This window comes from Lepisosteus oculatus, chromosome 18 (genome assembly GCF_040954835.1).
Source record: "Lepisosteus oculatus isolate fLepOcu1 chromosome 18, fLepOcu1.hap2, whole genome shotgun sequence".
In the NCBI taxonomy this organism is placed as follows: Eukaryota; Metazoa; Chordata; class Actinopteri; order Semionotiformes; family Lepisosteidae; genus Lepisosteus; species Lepisosteus oculatus.
Window position 1 is genome coordinate 19,967,092 of NC_090713.1, and position 20,993 is coordinate 19,988,084.

Here is a 20,993-nt window from a genome sequence, read left to right on the forward strand (position 1 = left end):
TGGAGGGGATCCCCATTAGCTGTAAAGCGCTTTGAGTCCAGAAAAGCGCAATATAAGTGTAAGCAATTATGATTATTAATTTAATGCATTGCCAGTTTACCCGAGGTTATTTTACGGGGGCACAGCGACGATGCCCCGCACAACGTCACTTCCTTTCCAAGTCGGTCCAGCCCAGGCAATGACAAGCTGACACTCAGTGACGCCACTTCCGGAATTAGAGGCACTGGGATCTAGGCAGTTGGGGGAGCATAGCGGTACAATGGCTTTAAACGCAGGTAAATTTGCACATTTCTCATTTGTGTTCCAACATCTGTATTGCGCTGCTGAATTATACGGGGCTGCTAGTCCAAACAGAAGCTAGTCTGTTAGACCAAAGCGACTTTGGATCGGTGGAGGCAGGAAGATTTTCGCCTGCCTGGTGTCGTTGAGCTTCTTAGATGCTGCACCAAACTTTCTAGAAAGACCATCTACATTTTCTGAAGTGCACAGACAGCTGGCGACCCCCCTGGCTGTCGTGCGCGTAAAGTCGCGTATTTTTTTCCGTGTTGGTGGCTAAGCGCTGTTTTGTCGATAGGAAAAAGGCTGCGGTTTTAAAATGCCGTTGATCGGTAGTGTTTATTTGTACAGATATATATACCCGTGCTGCCTTTTGCTTATACGCTTAAACGTTCCCCTTTTGAAATTATATTAAACGTTCACCTGGTGTCGTATGCGACTCTTTGAGCCCTGGAGATCTGAATCGTGGTTATAGCCCCAGCGTGCATGCCTGTCTGTGCTTATCACAGCGGGAAAACGAGCTTATTGCTTATTGCGTGTTCATATCTGTTTCTCTGTGCTTTTAATACGTTTGGTGGGGATTCGAGTGATGCCGCCTCCACCTGAATGACAACTGAAGCCATCTCGACTTAATAATAATTACACTTACACTTATATAGCGCTTTTCTGGACACTCCACTACCAGCAGTGTGTACCCCCACCTGGATGAGGCGCCAGTCCGCTCCCTACACCCCAGCTCTCAGTGGGGAGGAGAGCAGAGTGATGGAGCCAGTTCAGAGAGGGGGGTTATTAGGAGGCCATGATGGGTAAATGCCAGGGGGGAAATTTGGCCAGGACACTGGGGTAACACCCCTACTCTTCTCGAGAAACACCCTGGGATTTTTAATGACCACAGAGAGTCAGGACCTCGGTTTGACGTCTCATCCGAAGGACGGCGCCTGTTTACAGTCTAGTGTCCCCCGTCACTATACTGGGGAATCAGGACCCACACAGACCGCAGGGTGAGCGCCCACTACTGTGACTCTGTGATGAGACAGAGAGGGGTCAGTCCAGACACACTGGACACTACTGTGACTCTGTGATGAGACAGGGAGGGGTCAGTCCAGACACACTGGACACTACTGTGACTCTGTGCTGACACAGAGAGGGGTCAGTCCAGACACACTGGACACTACTGTGACTCTGTGATGAGACAGAGAGGGGTCAGTCCAGACACACTGGACACTACTGTGACTCTGTGATGAGACAGGGAGGGGTCAGTCCAGACACACTGGACATTACTGTGACTCTGTGATGAGACAGAGAGGGGTCAGTCCAGACACACTGGACACTACTGTGACTCTGTGCTGACACAGAGAGGGGTCAGTCCAGACACACTGGACACTACTGTGACTCTGTGATGAGACAGAGAGGGGTCAGTCCAGACACACTGGACACTACTGTGACTCTGTGATGAGACAGGGAGGGGTCAGTCCAGACACACTGGACACTACTGTGACTCTGTGCTGACACAGAGAGGGGTCAGTCCAGACACACTGGACACTACTGTGACTCTGTGATGAGACAGGGAGGGGTCAGTCCAGACACACTGGACACTACTGTGACTCTGTGATGAGACAGGGAGGGGTCAGTCCAGACACTGGACACTACTGTGACTCTGTGATGAGACAGGGAGGGGTCAGTCCAGACACACTGGACACTACTGTGACTCTGTGATGAGACAGAGAGGGGTCAGTCCAGACACACTGGACACTACTGTGACTCTGTGATGAGACAGGGAGGGGTCAGTCCAGACACACTGGACACTACTGTGACTCTGTGATGAGACAGAGAGGGGTCAGTCCAGACACACTGGACACTACTGTGACTCTGTGATGAGACAGGGAGGGGTCAGTCCAGACACACTGGACATTACTGTGACTCTGTGATGAGATAGAGAGGGGTCAGTCCAGACACACTGGACACTACTGTGACTCTGTGATGAGACAGGGAGGGGTCAGTCCAGACACACTGGACACTACTGTGACTCTGTGATGAGACAGGGAGGGGTCAGTCCAGACACACTGGACACACTGGACACACTGGACACTACTGTGACTCTGTGATGAGACAGTGGGTCAGTCCAGACACACTGGACACTACTGTGACTCTGTGATGAGACAGAGAGGGGTCAGTCCAGACACACTGGACACTACTGTGACTCTGTGATGAGACAGAGAGGGGTCAGTCCAGACACACTGGACACTACTGTGACTCTGTGATGAGACAGGGAGGGGTCAGTCCAGACACACTGGACACTACTGTGACTCTGTGATGAGACAGAGAGGGGTCAGTCCAGACACACTGGACACTACTGTGACTCTGTGATGAGACAGGGAGGGGTCAGTCCAGACACACTGGACACTACTGTGACTCTGTGATGAGACAGAGAGGGGTCAGTCCAGACACACTGGACACTACTGTGACTCTGTGATGAGACAGGGAGGGGTCAGTCCAGACACACTGGACACTACTGTGACTCTGTGATGAGACAGAGAGGGGTCAGTCCAGACACACTGGACACTACTGTGACTCTGTGATGAGACAGAGAGGGGTCAGTCCAGACACACTGGACACTACTGTGACTCTGTGATGAGACAGAGAGGGGTCAGTCCAGACACACTGGACACTACTGTGACTCTGTGCTGACACAGAGAGGCGGGAGTCATTATTATTAAGATGTATTTTTTGTCAATTTATTAGAATAAAAAAGTTTGCAGTCAGTTTATAACCAGAAAGGAGTGCAGTGTACACTGAGTATTAATCCCTGTGCACTCACTCACAGAGGATGAAGACTATGAGTGGGAGCCGCCCTCGGAGGCCGAGATGAAGGTGATCCAGGCCAGGAGAGAGCGACAGGACAAGATCAGCAAGCTGATGGGAGACTACCTGCTGAAGGGCTTCAAGATGCTGGGAGAGTGCTGTGATCAGTGTGGGGTGAGCCTGGGGAGAGGGAGGCCAACACAGACACGCCGGACACTGCTGAGACAGAGATCAGGGTCAGCACAGACACTGCTGAGACAGAGATCAGGGTCAGCACAGACACTGCTGAGACAAGCAGAGATCAGGGTCAGCACAGACACTGCTGAGACAAGCAGAGATCAGGGTCAGCACAGACACTGCTGAGACAAGCAGAGATCAGGGTCAGCACAGACACTGCTGAGACAAGCAGAGATCAGGGTGAGCACAGACACTGCTGAGACAAGCAGAGATCAGGGTGAGCACAGGCACTGCTGAGACAGAGATCAGGGTGAGCACAGGCACTGCTGAGACAGGCGGAGATCAGGGTCAGCACAGGCACTGCTGAGACAGAGATCAGGGTCAGCACAGACACTGCTGGAGCAGGCAGAGATCAGGGTCAGCACAGACACTGCTGAGACAGGCAGAGATCAGGGTCAGCACAGACACTGCTGAGACAGGCAGAGATCGGGGTGAGCACAGACACTGCTGGAGCAAGCAGAGATCAGGGTCAGCACAGGCACTGCTGGAGCAGGCAGAGATCAGGGTGAGCACAGACACTGCTGAGACAGGCAGAGATCAGGGTCAGGACAGACACTGCTGAGACAGGCAGAGATCAGGGTCAGCACAGACACTGCTGGAGCAGGCAGAGATCAGGGTCAGCACAGACACTGCTGGAGCAGGCAGAGATCAGGGTGAGCACAGACACTGCTGAGACAGGCAGAGATCAGGGTGAGCACAGACACTGCTGAGACAGGCGGAGATCAGGGTCAGCACAGACACTGCTGGAGCAGGCGGAGATCAGGGTGAGCACAGACACTGCTGGAGCAGGCGGAGATCAGGGTCAGGACAGACACTGCTGAGACAGGCGGAGATCAGGGTGAGCACAGACACTGCTGAGACAGGCGGAGATCAGGGTGAGCACAGACACTGCTGGAGCAGGCGGAGATCAGGGTGAGCACAGACACTGCTGAGACAGGCGGAGATCAGGGTGAGCACAGACACTGCTGAGACAGGCGGAGATCAGGGTGAGCACAGACACTGCTGAGACAGGCGGAGATCAGGGTCAGCACAGACACTGCTGAGACAGGCGGAGATCAGGGTCAGCACAGACACTGCTGGAGCAGGCGGAGATCAGGGTGAGCACAGACACTGCTGAGACAGGCGGAGATCAGGGTGAGCACAGACACTGCTGAGACAGGCGGAGATCAGGGTGAGCACAGACACTGCTGGAGCAGGCAGAGATCAGGGTGAGCACAGACACTGCTGAGACAGGCGGAGATCAGGGTGAGCACAGACAGTGCTGGAGCAGGCAGAGATCAGGGTCAGCACAGACACTGCTGGAGCAGGCAGAGATCAGGGTCAGCACAGACACTGCTGGAGCAGGCAGAGATCAGGGTCAGCACAGACACTGCTGGAGCAGGCAGAGATCAGGGTCAGGACAGACACTGCTGGAGCAGGCAGAGATCAGGGTGAGCACAGACACTGCTGAGACAAGCAGAGATCAGGGTCAGCACAGACACTGCTGAGACAGGCGGAGATCAGGGTCAGCACAGACACTGCTGAGACAGGCGGAGATCAGGGTGAGCACAGACACTGCTGAGACAGGCGGAGATCAGGGTGAGCACAGACACTGCTGGAGCAGGCAGAGATCAGGGTCAGCACAGGCACTGCTGGAGCAGGCAGAGATCAGGGTCAGCACAGACACTGCTGGAGCAGGCAGAGATCAGGGTGAGCACAGACACTGCTGAGACAGGCGCAGATCAGGGTGAGCACAGACACTGCTGAGACAGGCGGAGATCAGGGTGAGCACAGACACTGCTGGAGCAGGCAGAGATCAGGGTCAGCACAGACACTGCTGGAGCAGGCAGAGATCAGGGTCAGCACAGACACTGCTGGAGCAGGCAGAGATCAGGGTCAGGACAGACACTGCTGGAGCAGGCAGAGATCAGGGTCAGGACAGACACTGCTGGAGCAGGCAGAGATCAGGGTGAGCACAGACACTGCTGGAGCAGGCAGAGATCAGGGTGAGCACAGGCACTGCTGAGACAGGCGGAGATCAGGGTGAGCACAGGCACTGCTGAGACAGGCGCAGATCAGGGTGAGCACAGACACTGCTGGAGCAGGCAGAGATCAGGGTCAGCACAGACACTGCTGAGACAGGCAGAGATCAGGGTCAGCACAGACACTGCTGAGACAAGCAGAGATCAGGGTCAGCACAGACACTGCTGAGACAGGCGGAGATCAGGGTCAGCACAGACACTGCTGAGACAGGCAGAGATCAGGGTCAGCCTAAGATGACTGCGAGACTCTGCTCCTGGAATCCTCTCTTTCTGTCCCCAGACGATTTTGCTCCAGGACAAACAGAAAAAGAACTACTGCGTGGCGTGCCAGGAGCTGGACTCGGACATCGACAAAGACAACCCAGGTACCCGCCGTCCTGCTGTCCTGTCCTAGAGGAGCACGCCACTTTTTGGGATTCTCCCCGAGCTGTGCTTTGGGACAGGCGGGTTCGCATTCGATCCCTCCATCTTCCAACCACTTTATCCAGTACAAGGGGGGAGCTGGAGTCTATCCCAGCAGGCAAAGGGGCACCAGGCAGGGTACGCCCTGGACAGGACGCCCGTCCATCACAGGACACGCACGCACACCAGGGCCAGCTTACCCGGAAGCCAGTTCACTTCCCAGCATGTCTCTGGACTGCGGGAGGAAACCCACGTGAAGCCTGGGAGAACATGCAAACTCCAACCAGACAGCACCTCAGGAATTAGCCCCAGCGCTGCGAGGCAGCATCGCTCACCACAGTGTCACCCGAAACCTTCTTTATTATCCGATAAAAGTACAACCCCCCCCCCACACACACACACACTCCAGCACACTGAGAGTGCAATACAGGACCCTCCCTACAGGGGGCGCTGTAGAGCTTAAGCAAGGGTGGTACTCCTTGATCATTGGTACAGATGAGCCGGCTGGAACAGTGAGGGTAAAGTACAGTCCAGGGGGAGGGCGCAGAGCCTAAAAGAGGGCTGTCAAAGACACTTTCGGCAGAGAAATGTCTCCATCTGCTGATTTTGTGCTGTTTTATTTGGCCTCATCTATTAAGCTGCTGAAGAGCCCTGTGGCCCGCAGGGGGCGCTCTACCGCCAAGAGGCCATAAACGTGGCGCTCGCCTATCTCGAGTCACGAGGAGGGGCCGCCTTTTGCATGGACACCCCTCCAGAAAAAAAAACTCTCCTGAGAGAATGGGATCATGGGAAGCGTTGGCGCCCCCAGACGGACCGCCGCGCGACCTGTCCGTCCCCCTGCTTTTAACGTCATCCTGAAAACCCAAACTCGCCAAGCGGAAAAGCCAACTCTCCCCTTTCTGATCTGCTCTCAACTGGAGACGTCGCGTTTATCGTATCGTACCAGGTGTAACACAGGGGGACGGTGGGATACGCAGGGACCAGAAACAGGTGGTTCTGCTGTAATAATAATAATAATAATAATAATAATAATTGCTTACACTTAAATAGCGCTTTTCTGGACCCTCCACTCAAAGCGCTTTACAGGTCATGGGGATCCCCTCCACCCCCAGTAGTGTGTACCCCCACCTGGATGAGGCGCCAGTCCGCTCCCCACACCCCAGCTCTCAGTGGGGAGGAGAGCAGAGTGATGGAGCCAGTTCAGAGAGGGGGGTTATTAGGAGGCCATGATGGGTAAAGGCCAGGGGGGAAATTTGGCCAGGACACCGGGGTAACACCCCTACTCTTCTCGAGAAACACCCTGGGATTTTTAATGACCACAGAGAGTCAGGACCTCGGTTTTACGTCTCATCCGAAGGACGGCGCCTGTTTACAGTCTAGTGTCCCCGTCACTATACTGGGGCATCAGGACCCACATGGACCGCAGGGTGAGCGCCCCCTGCTGGCCCCACTAACACCTCTTCCAGCAGCAGCCTCAGCTTTCCCAGGAGTCTCCCCCTCCAGGTACTGGCCAGGCTCACACCTGCTGAGTCTCCAGTGGGGCTGCCAGTGGGGAGCTGCAGGGTGATATGGCTGCTGTAGAGGCTCGCAAATGCTTTGGGCAGGGTGTCTGGCCTCGTTCGATTCAGTTTTCTCCGTTCTCCACTCTCTCGCAGCTCTCAACGCCCAGGCCGCCCTGTCCCAGGTCCGAGAGAGACAGCTCGCCTTCCAGCCCAGCCCCCAGGTCAACGGGACCCCGCCTTCCGACCCCGCCCCCCCGGCCGCCGGCCAACCCCGGCCCGTGCCCGGCGAGGGCGGGGCCTCCCCCGGTCCGCGGGCCCCGCCCCTCGTCCAATCGGCTGCCACCGCCGGCCCCGCCCACTCCGCCCTGGCCGGCGCGGAGGAGGCCCTGCTGCAGAAGCTGCAGTGGGCCGCGCGAGAGCTCCAGGGCTCCACCTGCGTGGAGGCCAACATCCAGCTGTGCGGCCTAATTCGCAGCTGTGCCGATTCCCTGCGCAGCCTGAAGAGCCTGCAGTCCTGATCTCGGACCTTTGAGGGACACGAGGTTAATCAAGGGAATGAGACCACCAAGGAGAGAGTTCCTGGCTTAAAACCCAAACAGCTATTTTAACAACTGGTGATTTGGAGCTTGTTACCCTTCGTTGTTGTTGTTGTTTTTTTTTGCACATCGGGACAGTTTAAAGTGGTGGAGCTTGAAATCCGGGCCTTTGTCGTCTTTTTTTTTCTGGTGCGATTGTTGTTGTTGCGGAACGAACGGGGACAGACACAGCGCCGCCGTCTCTGTCCTGTTTCCGCATCTGTCTGGTCTTTTAGATCTGCAAGAAATGGTGGGTTTTGATTATCTGGGTTCTATCCGTTCCTCCAGTTCGGGGCGTTTGTGTGGTTTGTGTGGTGTGGTGGCTCTGTGGCTGAGGCTCTGCGCCTGTGGCTGGGAGGTTGCCGGTTCGAATCCCACGGCCGGCAGAGGAATCCTACTCCGTTGGGGCCCCTGAGCCAGGCCCTTCACCCCAGCTGCTCCAGGGGCGCCGTATAAATGGCCGACCCTGCGCTCTGACCCCCCAGCTTCTCTCTCTCCCTGTCTGTGTGTCTCCTGGAGAGCAAGCTGGGGTCTGCGAAAAGACACGATAAAGTGGTCTGATCTGATACACAAGAAAACATGTCAGGTTGTCTCACGCAAGATGCAATTGCCATTTTAATTTCAAATCTGCATCTGATCCGATCCAACGCAAATAATTATTTCCCTCTGCCCGGGTCGGTCAGTTTCTTCCTTGACCGCTCGAGTCCTTGCGCAGAACTGCATTTGAAACCGAGAACAGGCGGTGCTTCTTTACACAAAGGGCGGTGGGGGTGGGGAACAAGCAGCCCAGCCCTGTGGTTTAAGTCCCTACCCTGGCTGCTCTCAAGACCCAGCTGGGTGAGACCCTCCAGTCAGTACAGGAGGTCCTTCTTTACACAAAGGGTGGTGGGGGTGTGGAACAAGCTGCCCAGCCCTGTGGTTGAAGCCCCTACCCTGGCTGCTCTCAAGACACAGCTGGGTGAGACCCTCAAGTCAGTACAGGAGGTCTTTCTTTACACAAAGGGTGGTGGGGGTGGGGAACAAGCTGCCCAGCCCTGTGGTTGAAGCCCCTACCCTGGCTGCCCTCAAGACACAGCTTGGGGGAGACCCTCCAGTCAGTACAGGAGGTCCTTCTTTACACAAAGGGTGGTGGGGGTGGGGAACAAGCAGCCCAGCCCTGTGGTTGAAGCCCCTACCCTGGCTGCTCTCAAGACACAGCTGGGTGAGACCCTCCAGTCAGTACAGGAGGCCCTTCTTTACACAAAGGGTGGTGGGGGTGGGGAACAAGCTGCCCAGCCCTGTGGTTGAAGCCCCTACCCTGCCTGCTCTCAAGACACAGCTGGGTGAGACCCTCAAGTCAGTACAGGAGGCCCTTCTTTACACAAAGGGTGGTGGGGGTGTGGAACAAGCTGCCCAGCCAGGTTGTTGAAGCCGAAACCCTGGTTTCTCTTAAGAAATGTCTGGAGGGGATCCTGGGATCCACTCTGTCCCTACCTCTGAGCAATTGAGAGACGCCAATTAACCTAATCAGCGCGCCTTTTTATTAGATGGGGGGCAGAGCGCGCATATTCCACGCAGAAGCCCCACCAGGAACCCAGAACCCGAGATCCGTCGCCGGGCCGGCGGCCGCCACTCCATCGTCTCGAATCGGCAGTTTCTCTCGACACGTCTCTTAATGCTGTTCGGAAATCAAAAACAGCCCAGCGTCGTTTCCAGGTGCCGACCGCCCGTGGGGAATTAAGGGCGCCGGTTTCTGATTGACTCGTACCCTCGCCGATAGGTCTTCAATAAAACACTCTCTCGTCAGCTCTGAGGAGCAGAGGTCGGTCTCGGGAGGAGCGATCTGGCTGATGAGCGGTTCAGCTGTGCCGAGTTAAGAAGCGCTTTGCTTTGCAGGCGCATCAAACGCGCCACCGGCCTGGCTCCCAGCTGTGCAAACGATAAAGAGACGTTTCGCCGGCGGGGGGCAGGAGTTAAGAGACCGGGCCGACGAGCCGTTAAGGCCTTGCACGCCCACGCAGCGTCGCTGGAGGAAACGCGACCGGACCCGGCGCCCGCCCCTCTCCCCGGTTGGAGTCGGGGGGTCTGGGCGGGGACGGCGGGCGCAGGCGAGGCCGGTGCCTCACCCAGCCCCGCAGGCCCCGCGGGGACTGGAGAGACCGGGAGACCACACGGCGGGCTTCTGCCTTTATTCCCTTTTCTTCCACGGAGGAATGGACATCGCCCCGAGCGAGAAATTGACACGCTGGTAAGACAAAACAAAACAAATCGACGATTTTCTCGGCTTTTCTAACGCCGCGGGTGGTGGTGGTGGTCGTCGTCATGGAGACCCGACGCGCCCGCACAAGCTGCGCATCCTCAGGGTAGCATCTCATTTCAGAAGCCGTGTGTGTGTGTGTGTGTGTCCGTGGGCACCGCTCGCTTGCGGGATGGGAGAGCAGCGCCCGGCGAGGCGGAGGGCCGGGTCATTGTAGGAGCGGCGCTGGGGACAGATCAATCAATCAATCAATCAATCAATCAAACGCGCCCGTCTTGGGCTGAAGCCGTCCGTGGAAACACCTCTGTTCTGCGGGTAGCATCCGTGTGCACATGGGCACGCCGTGGGAGAGGATTAAGTTACCGGGACCCGGAGTTTCAGACGCGCTAATCCTGTCCGCAGTTGGAGACAAAGTCCCTCTCTGGGGGTGTGGAAAAACAGCGAGAGGAGAAACCACCCCGTCTTCTCGTCTGATCGCACCGTTACTGCTCCCCGTTTTCAAGAGAACTGTTTGTTGGGGGTCGGAAACGCGTCTTTTTACTCAAGATTGGATCCAAGCTTGATGAGCTTGTAACGGGCGCAAGGCGAGGGGCGGTTTCGGTCGAGTGAGGGAAGTATTTTACTTCCACCTCATTAATCTCTCTGAGTGGGGGGAGGAGACATCCGAGGCTCTAAAAATAATAAAAAAAGAACTCCTAACGTAATCCCCCCTCCCAAATCAAAGGAGCTAAATTTTAAAGCAAATTTCAACCAAATCGGCTTCATCGTTATTTTTTTTTTGTCAACACGTAGTCCGAAGGCTCCTTTGGCGCCTTTGGGTAGATTTGGCTGAAGTGTATTAAATTGAACGCGTGTCCAGTGCTACCCCTAGCCCAGACGTCTCCCAGAATGCCTCTTGTCCCGCCTCCTCTTTGCAGTGCTCAGTGTGTTTGTCCCGGTGTCTCTCTGTCCCTCAGGTGGGCCTGAGGCAGCTGGACGTGTCCCTGCTCCGCCCCCAGCTCGCCGGACCAGGGGATCAAGGGGATCATTCCGCATCCCGCTGGGAGATCGGTGGCGGAGCAGCCCGGTGTCCCCTCACCCTCACGCTATCAGCCTGGCTGTAGGGGTGCCGACCCTGGTCATCAGGCCAGGGCTTCCTGGTCACTGGGTCACTCAGGCAGCAGCTGGGCGAGGACCTCCAGTCGGGACAGAAGGCCCCTCTTTACACAAAGGACGGTGGGAGCGTGGAACGAGCCGCCCGGCCATGTCGTTCGAAGCCTCTGTTCTGGTTTCTTTCCAAAATGGCTGGACGGGATCCTTATTAAGTTGTAGCGGGAGGCGCTCCTTTACACCAAGAGTGGTGGGAGCGTGGAATAATCTACCCAGCCGTGTTGTTGAAGCCGAGACCTTTGGCTCTGTTCATGATCGGACTGGATTAGGAGAGGACCTGATGCAAGGATTCGAAATCGACCACCCAGCGGACTTCTTCAGGATTGACGGTGAAAACGCGGAGCAGAAGGCGCAATCGGAAACTGTGGGAGTGCATTTAAAACTAACAGAAGGCGCTCGTTTACACAAAGGGCAGCAGGGGTGTGGAGCAACCTGCCGCAGCCCTGTTGTTGACGCCGATACCCTGGCTTCTTTCGAGAAACGGCTGGCCGCGTTCCTCGGGAGAGACTTCTGTACACCAAGGGGTGGCGGGAGGGTGGAACAAGCTTCCCCAGCAAGGTTGCTGAAGCCAGTACTCTGGCTTCTTTCAAGAAACAGTTGGATGGGATCCTCCAGTCGTGCCGGGAGGCACGTCTCTTCACAAAGGGAGGTGGGAGTGGGGAACAAGCTGCCCAGCCATGTTGTTGAAGCCGATTTGGCTTCTGTCAGGAAAGGTCTGGATGAGCTACTCGCTACCAAACGGGTTGGATGAGCCGACCAGCCCCTATTGCTTGTAACTTTTTTTTTGTTAAGTTGCAGTCTTTAGCGGTGCTCCTCGACTCCTCCCTCGATATCTCTGCAATCCAGCAGTCAGACCACCCTGCAGCTCCCCACTGGAGACTCAGCAGGTGTGAGCCTGGCCAGTACCTGGAGGGGGAGACTCCTGGGAAAGCTGAGGCTGCTGCTGGAAGAGGTGTTAGTGGGGCCAGCAGGGGGCGCTCACCCTGCGGTCGGTGTGGGTCCTGATGCCCCAGTATAGTGACGGGGGACACTAGACTGTAAACAGGCGCCGTCCTTCGGATGAGACGTCAAACCGAGGTCCTGACTCTCTGTGGTCATTAAAAATCCCAGGGTGTTTCTCAAGAAGAGTAGGGGTGTTACCCCAGTGTCCTGGCCAAATTTCCCCCCTGGCCTTTACCCATCATGGCCTCCTAATAACCCCCCTCTCTGAACTGGCTTGATTTAACAGCTCTATGTAGTCAGGCTAGGAAGGGTCGGTGCAGTTTCTGAGCGTCAGTCTGGTTCTTGACTTCTTGACTTGAATGGAGGGCATATAAAAGCTGATCTCATTTAAATCTGATTTCCAGGCCTGTTGGTCAGGACGTGGGGGGGAAGTGGGTTGGGGGTTTGGTTTGAATTGGGGGGGGTGTTTTTTTTTTTTTTAACGTCCATGCTTCAGTGGTTCCCTTTCCCCCGGCAGTCTTCCTGCGCGGATCGATACTCCGCCTAGTGGTCAGAAGCGGAACTGTCTTACTGTCGTTAAACCGCTGCTGAGAGTCAATTCAAGGTGCTTTATATGGGGGGGGAGCGTTCTGGCGCACTATGGCTGCCGTCGCATCATCCAGGTGGGGCTGCACACTGGTGGTGCTGGAGGGGAGTCCCCATTACCTGTAAAGCGCTTTGAGTGGAGTGTCCAGAAAAGCGCTATATAAGTGTAAGCAATTATTATTATTGGCATGTTCAATTTGTGTACAATCAGTGTTGCCAAAGCAAATAAATAAAATTAACATATTACAACAAAGACATTTCATAAAATATTTCCATATACTGTAGACAGATGGAGCATTATTGGGAGACAGGCTCACTGTCTGTTCCTCAGGCTGGGACAGGAGATCACACACTGTATTATTATTATTATTGAGAGACAGGCTCACTGTCTGTTCCTCAGGCTGGGACAGGAGATCACACACTGTATTATTATTATTATTGAGAGACAGGCTCACTGTCTGTTCCTCAGGCTGGGACAGGAGATCACACACTGTATTATTATTATTGAGGGACAGGCTCACTGTCTGTTCCTCAGGCTGGGACAGGAGATCACACACTGTATTATTATTATTATTGAGAGACAGGCTCACTGTCTGTTCCTCAGGCTGGGACAGGAGATCACATACTGGGCTGCCAGTTCAACTGCGTTCCCTCCTCCCTCTCCCAGTAGGACTGGGACCCGTTGTGATTCTGGCAGGTGTGGGAACTCTGGGATTCGATTTCTGAATTTAGGGAAGGATGTTTCTCTAATCCCAAAATGTCTCCGTGTCTCCGGGTTTTCCTCCCACCTCTCCTCTCCAATCAGCTAATTTAAGCTTAATGGGACCTTTTAAACCCTTGTCAAAGGGCCGGGTTCCGGCCCTGTGGGACTGGAGTGGGTCACTTGGGATCCGGTCTGCTTCTGGGTTCTGGCCCTGCGGGACTGGAGTGGATCACTTGGGATCCGGTCTGCTCCTGGGTTCATGCCCTGGGGGACTGGAGTGGATCACTCGGGATCCACGCCCCTTCTGGGTTCTGGCCCTGGAGGACTGGAGTGGATCAGTTGGGATCCGCTCCTCAGTGCTGGCCATGGGGGGACTGGAGTGGATAGCTTGGAATCCGGTCTGCTCCTGGGTTCTGTCCCTGGGGGGACTGGAGTGGATCGCTCGGGATCCAGTCGGCTCCTGGAGGGCCGGTCCCTGTATCTGCAGGGTTTTTCAGGGTCTCTTTCCAACACTCCCCCCCTCCCACCCTGAGCCAGCTGGTCCACTTCGGCCAGCATTGCCCTGACCGCTTCCTCCCGCACGGGGGCCGCGAGGGGAAGCCGGCCCCTCTCCCAGCCAGCAGGGGGCGCCAGGCAGAACATGCAGACTCCACCCAGACAGCACCCCAGTCACCACTGCTCCTGAAGAGGCCAGCTGGACTGTAACCCAGGAGGTCCAGCAGCAGAACTGGACACCCTCCCCCCCAAGCCTGGGCTGGAGGAACCCCAGGGACAGGGGCGTCAAATTCTTCGCCCGGGAAGCTAAAGGTGTTCTTGCGCTGGCTGAAGACAGATGACCACCCCCCTCCTCATGGACGATCTAGGATCACCTGGCTCCTTTCAATGGCAGTGAAGATGGCGGCTGGGCGTTAGGTGATCGCTACTGCTTTTGCCCAGTGCAGCTCCCGCCGGCATGTGCTGGTTCCCAGTTGGGGTCCTGGGGCCTCAACCTCCAGTGGGGCGCGGAGGCCCACCGTGATCAAGGAAGTTGCTTCCTGGGCGTGGTTCCTGGCACAAGTCCGGGCTCTTATTTCGGGGACCGAACGGGACCCTTTCAGGCTCCGGCGCGGGTAATAGCGATCTGGTGAGGGGGAAGTGGGGGGTGGGGGGCTCCAGGCCCGGTCTTGGGGAGCCCCCGACAGGGGGAGTCCCTGCCAGATGACCTGCGTGCGGTTGATGCTTCAGGCCAGTCTCAACAGCGGCCGCTGCGGTTAAGTTGCACATCCCTCCGCTAGATGGCGCCCCTACCCTTTTCTGTGCTCGACTTAAGTTCCATTATTTAGATAGATAAAAATCTGGCAGCCCAGTATGTGATCTCCTGTCCCAGCCTGAGGAACAGACAGTGAGCCTGTCTCTCAATAATAATAATACAGTGTGTGATCTCCTGTCCCAGCCTGAGGAACAGACAGTGAGCCTGTCTCTCAATAATAATAATACAGTGTGTGATCTCCTGTCCCAGCCTGAGGAACAGACAGTGAGCCCGTCTCTCAATAATAATAATACAGTGTGTGATCTCCTGTCCCAGCCTGAGGAACAGACAGTGAGCCTGTCTCTCAATAATAATAATACAGTGTGTGATCTCCTGTCCCAGCCTGAGGAACAGTGAGCCTGTCTCTCAATAATGCTCCAGCCGCCTACAGTATATGTCAATATTTTATAATATGTCTTTGTTGTAAATGTCTGTAACATGTCTGTAGATTTTATTTTACTTCTATTTTTTGTTCTGTTCCATGTTAATTTTATTATTTTTATTTGCTTTGGCAACACTGATTGTACCCATCGGTCATGCTAATAAAGCCCCTTGAATTGAATTGAATTGATAAAAATACTTTATTAATCCCGTGGGGAAATTGATGATTTCAAAAAAAGGATGAGGTCTCCTTTTGCCTATACCTCCACAAAAATAGTTCGTACGCCTTTTAATTGTAATTGTGTGCATTGCTAGTTCAGTTGAATTGTGCTCTTCCCTGGGTGTAGATTTCCCGCTGTGTCTCGTTTTTTACATATTCCTCCACAGGAATAGTTCGTAAGCCTTTTAATTCTAATTGTGTGCATTGCTGGTTCAGTTGAATTGTGCTTTTAATTTAATGTTAAGATTTTAATGTTGTTGTTGTTGTTGTTGTTTTAACGTCCGGTATATCTGGATTGCGTGATAAAAAGCCAAATCTTGTTGTTCTCCCCGCCCCAAAAAAAAAAAAATCTGCTGTCTATCCTTCTAAAGAAATCATCAACCCCCTCCTTGTTGGATGGGTGGGGTCAGGTCTCCTTTTACCTATACCTCCACAAAAATAGTGCGTACGCCTTTAAATTCTAATTGTGTGCATTGCTGGTTCAGTTGAATTGTGCTCTTCCCTGGGTGTAGATTTTGATTTTTTTAACGTCCGGGTATATCCGGATTTCGTGACGAGAAGCCATATGTTATTCTTAATTAAATTAATTAATTAAATCATTAATAATTAATTAAATTAAGGGAAAGTGCCTTTTCCTTATCAAAAACGGCCACACACACCTGCTGTCTGTCCTGCGCGGATAGCCCCAATTTCTAAAGAAATCGGGTTAAGGACGAGACCCGCCCGACCGGGTTAGTGGGTCCGAGAGGGGAATTGAGATTGGAGAAGGGGCCGGTGGTTCTAGCGGCGGCCACTAGATGGCGGCGTTGCGCCGGGGCGCCGGCTCAGTCCCCGCTCCCCGCACGGAGCCGGCCGAGGAGCCGAAGAAGCGTTTCCTTTACGCGGATCAAGACGTTTTCCAGAATCCCCCCCCTCCCCTTCTCGCCACACGCAGGACGCGGCCCTGCGCCGGGAATTGACATCTTTTTCCTTTTATCTGGGCGCCCTTGTCTGCAGCACCCATTCTGCCCCTATCGCCCTTCCCAGGCTGGTGGGAGTGACGCTGTCGGTATGCAACCCTCCCACCCCCTCTGTGTTTAAACACCAGCCTGGCGCCCGTTCCGCAGTTGTATAGTCTTATAAGGTAAAAAAAAAAGAGATCGCTAGGGAGGGCCAAGGGGAATTTCGCTTTGAAAGCGCCGGGGGGGGAGGGAGACGGGCTGCCGGCGGGGGTGTGCGTTTGTCTGTGTCGCAGAGAGCCGAGGACGGAGGGGGGCCGGGAGACCACACGCATCTGGGTATGGGCGGCGCAGTGCTTCTACACCCGTGGTGTAGGGAGGGGTCTGTCTGTGTGGAGCTTGCATGTTCCCACCCGCCTGCTCTAGTGGGGTTTCCTCCGGCGACTAACCTCGCAAAGACCCACACGCTGGTGGGTGAATTGGCCGCCGGGAAAACTGGCCCTGGTGTGTGTGTGGGGGGGTGCTTACTCTGATAGACTGGTGTCCCTTCCAGGGTGTAACCCGCCTTGTGCCCCGTTGCTGGGATAGACACTATCCCAGGCCTTGAATAGGGTGAAACGGTTAAAAAATGGACGGAGAAAAATCACTTTTCACTGTTTTAGGAAGGAATTCCTGACGGCGAGGCTGTGTCTGGAGCCGCTCCCGGGGGCATCGGGAATTTGATCTCGGGGTCCCCCCCCAAAAAATAACAACAACAACTGAGGGTTCCCTTCCGACACCCTAAATCTCAAGAGCCCGTTGGCCCAGACCACTTACAGTACACAGGGCACCAGACATGGTGGTTTACCACAGTACTGTAGTCGAAACAGGTGTGTGTGTGTGTTACAAAATATTGGGTTTCTAAACAAGGGCTTAGTTAAGTGTGGGTATCTCCGGTAAGGACGGGTTATTTAATGGGGTTCTCCACTTCTGGAAATAACCTCAGGCTTTCAACAGAAATATCCCAAATCGGTCAGGTAATCTCCTGGTTGTTCCCCGCGAAGGGCGCCGCTTCGCTCGCCGCCATTTTGCTGCCGTTGCCGGGATACGAACGGGTCCCGCTTCCCGCCCGGTTTCGGTTGACCCGGCTGCGGCAAGAAAAAAAACAACAACAACCCAATATTCGTCTCCGGGAAGCGCATTAAAATCACTCGCGAAAAACAGGAGCTCGCCCATGGGATGGGTGGGGGTGGTACCACTTGAAAGATTCGTCATGAAAGTATCCGCGCTGGCCGCTCCGCTGAGGTATTTTTGGAAGAAACCGGAGCCCTCCCGTGTGGCCGCTTCATTTCCACAGCCTGGCCCTTTTTTCGGGGCTCAGCTGTCGCCGGGAGACAGACGCGGTTCCTGTATTTATAGGTCGGGCGGGATGTGGGTCGCGACCCAGTAATCTGACCGGCTGCCAGGCCCGCCCGCACGGCCTCTCCCCCTCCGTCCCCCTCCCGCTCCAGGTCCCGGCTCTCGTCGCCCTGAGCTCGGACACGGAGCCGGCCCCCCAACGACCGGCCCACGTCCTCGCCGAAAGAGCGGTGTGGAAGAGACCCCCCCACCGTCCCGGGTGCCTCGGATTCCCGCGTGTCCTCCGAGGGACTGTCGTGGCGTTTCCCCTCCGGTTTTGTTTTTTTTTTACGTTTCCACGGCGGGCCGGGAATGACCTGCGGTTTTTGTTTTTTTTTTACCTGTTTTTCGTTGTTTTTTCCCCCGCACGTTCTTTGCGTACCTGGGTCAGAGAGAGAGAGAGCTGAGCCCAAAACAGAGCCCCCTGAGCCAGCTGGTCCTGAGGCTCACCGACCTGAGCCACACCGATACTAACCAGCCTCAGGACAGCACTGCTAGAGCACCACAACCCAGACTCAACCACATCACAGCACAGATCAAACAGCAATATCTCACACACTGGGACACACACACACAAACACAACATAAACTGGAATGCTACAGAACCCTAAACAGACAATACACACTAGCTGAATATTTGACCAAGATAAGAAACGACAAACAGAAACAGACCCTGACGAAGTACAGGCTCAGTGACCACAGCCTGGCCATAGAAACTGGGCGACACAGGCAGACCTGGCTGCCCAGAGAGGACAGGCTCAGTGACCACAGTCTGGACACACACACTGGACACAGGCAGACCTGGCTGCCCAGAGAGGACAGGCTGTGCTCCCACTGCCAGCGGGGAGAAATAGAGACAGAGGTGCACTTCCTACTGCACTGTGACAGATACTCTGGGATTAGAGAAACATTCTTCCCGAAATTCAGAAATCTAATCCCAGAGTTCCCACACCTGCCAGAATCACAACGGGTCCCAATCCTACTGGGAGAGGGAGGAGGGAACTCAGTTGAACTGGCAGCCACCTTTATTTTCTTTTCACAGATAAAAAACCGCTCATCACAAATGAGAAAACTTCACATGAATACATATAGATACTGTACCCAAAACAGGAGATAAGAACACATCTTGTTGAGTTCAGACGAGGCCACGTTAACATAACACTCAGTTATCGTACTTTTGTGAGTCATTTTCAGTCACTTCCAAAGCGGGACCAATCTCGTTTCCCTTTATGGGATTCTCCATATCGGAGATTCAGTGGGCACCTGGAGGAAGAGCTGTCCGTGTGGAGTCTGCGTGTTCCTCCCCCCATTATCCATATCAGAGATTCAGTGGGCACCTGGAGGAAGAGCTGTCCGTGTGGAGTCTGCGTGTTCCCCCCCATTATCCATATCAGAGATTCAGTGGGCACCTGGGTGTGTCTGTCCTGTGATGGACTGGCATCCCACCCAGAGTGTAGCCCACCTTGCGCCCCCCGTTGCCTCCTGCGATAGACCCCCCCCCCTACGCCCCTGCACTGGATGAAGGGGTGAGAATATGCACGGGGGGAACGCAGGACCACCTGCTGGATCCTGATCCTCCAGGAGCTGATCCGCGAACCTTCGGGTGAAAATCGCCCCCGCCCCCGACCAGCTTCCCAGGGTGCACAGCCTCTCGGAGAAGCGCCCGAACGCGGAGGAAGAGTCTTTAACAGGGTTGCCGCTGGGTGACCCTGTCATGAGCTCCTGCTGCCTCACCGCGGCGGGTCAGGTGAGACCCCGAGCTCCTTACTCATCCAGCGCCTGGATTAACGGGGAAGACCGCAGGCTGGGAAACCTGAGACGCAGCCCCGGAGGGGAATAACAGAGCCAGGCCTATTTATAGAGCTGGGCTGGAGAATCATTGTGTGTGATAATAATAATTATTATTCCTTGCGCTTCTCTAGCGCTTTTCTGGGCCCTCCAATCGGAGCTCTTCACTGGGCCTGGGGATCCCCCTCCACCACCACCAGTGTGCAGCCCCAACCTGGATGGCCGCCAAAATCTAACAAAAACAGTCGATTCTCAGCACGTGCAATGCGTGGAGGAATTTGACGTTTTTCCCAGGCCGTAATCTCTCCAGACCTCAGTCCCGGTGGGATGTATTGATAGGCTATGACTCCTAGGAGTGGCACGGTAGTGCAGCACTGGGGACCTGCGTACAATTCCGGTCCTGGGGGTACTGTCTGTGTGGAGTTTGCATGTCCCCCCCCCTTGTTTGGGTTGGTTTCCTCCCACAGTCCAGAGACACACTGGTAGATTAACTGGCCCTGGTGTAAGTGTGAGTGTGTGTGTGAGTGAGTGTGTGTGTGTGTCAAGTGTGAGTGTGTGAGTGTGAGTCTGAGTGTGCGAATGTGAGTGTGTGAGTGTTTCAGTGTGTGCCCTGTGATGGACTTTTTTTTTTTTTTTTTTTATAACATTAGTTTATTAACCCTTTACAATTTCTTGCATTAGGAATTATCTTTTCGCATACCCCAGCTTGCTCTCAGACACACAGACAGGGAGAGAAGCTTGGGGTCAGAGCGCAGGGTCTGCCATTTTACAGGGCCTCTGGAGCAGTTGGGGTTAAGGGCCTTGCTCAGGAGCCCAACGGAGTAGGATTCCTCTGATGGACTGGTGTCCTGCCCAGGGGGTACCCTGCCTTGTGCCCCGTTGCTTGCTGGGATAGGCTCCGGCTCCCCCTGGCCTGGACAAAGGGACGACCCACCCGGACAGCCATCCTGCTGCAAGGAAGGCCAGGAATCTGGGCTGCGGAAATGTCCCAATCGCTGGGATGCGCTTCAGGTTCTCAAAAAGGCCCCCTGTGCTTCGTCTGTGGGGCGTGGGGGGGCAGGGGGGGGCGGTCCTTCACAATTTGTCCCACGTGTTGCCTGATATCCCAGCTCCCCCGGATGACCTTCGGGGACAGCCAGTTGGCATTGCTTTTGCCCGCACAATCTCGCACGACCTCCAGAGGCGGTGAGGACCGCGCGCGACTGGCCGTCGGTATGGACGCCCTGGGTCTCTCTCCGCTGAGCCGGACCTCAACCCAGGAGGTGACTGTGAAGACGTACGATCTGACTCACTCCACACCTGCTGTGTGATTGATAGAGGTCACCTTGTACGTTTTCTGACAGCTGTCCTACTAACGTTACCCCTGGCTTCTCTCCGGCTCTGTGTCCGTGACAGGCAGGGGACAGGTGCTGAGCGCCGGCATTCAGTGGCTATATTTGTTGGCGTTGCAGGCGCGTTTGAAGACCTATAATAGTCAGCTGCTCTATCGCCCTGCAGCTCCCTACTGGCAGCCCCACTGGAGACTCAGCAGGTGGGAGCCTGGTCAGTACCTGGAGGGGGAGACTCCTGGG

The 20,993-nt window shown here is 55.0% G+C and overlaps 1 protein-coding gene across 1 annotated transcript; it reads left to right on the plus strand.

Annotated features, from left to right (window-relative positions):
- Window positions 1–167: 167 nt before the first annotated feature.
- znrd2 (zinc ribbon domain containing 2) lies at window positions 168–7,936 on the plus strand. The gene is made up of 4 exons (XM_069180396.1): window positions 168–275; window positions 3,101–3,252; window positions 5,617–5,701; window positions 7,394–7,936. Exons 1-4 carry the CDS (start codon window positions 260–262, stop codon window positions 7,756–7,758), a joined length of 618 nt encoding a protein of 205 aa, XP_069036497.1. The 5' UTR covers window positions 168–259; the 3' UTR covers window positions 7,759–7,936.
- The last annotated feature ends 13,057 nt before the right edge of the window (window positions 7,937–20,993 follow it).

What these genes read in the sequence shown, in the direction of transcription:
- znrd2 (XM_069180396.1), top strand. An exon ending in AGTGCTGTGATCAGTGTGGG is followed by an intron (nt 3,253 to 5,616) that starts GTGAGCCTGGGG and finishes TTCTGTCCCCAG; the next exon opens with ACGATTTTGCTCCAGGACAA. An exon ending in CATCGACAAAGACAACCCAG is followed by an intron (nt 5,702 to 7,393) that starts GTACCCGCCGTC and finishes ACTCTCTCGCAG; the next exon opens with CTCTCAACGCCCAGGCCGCC.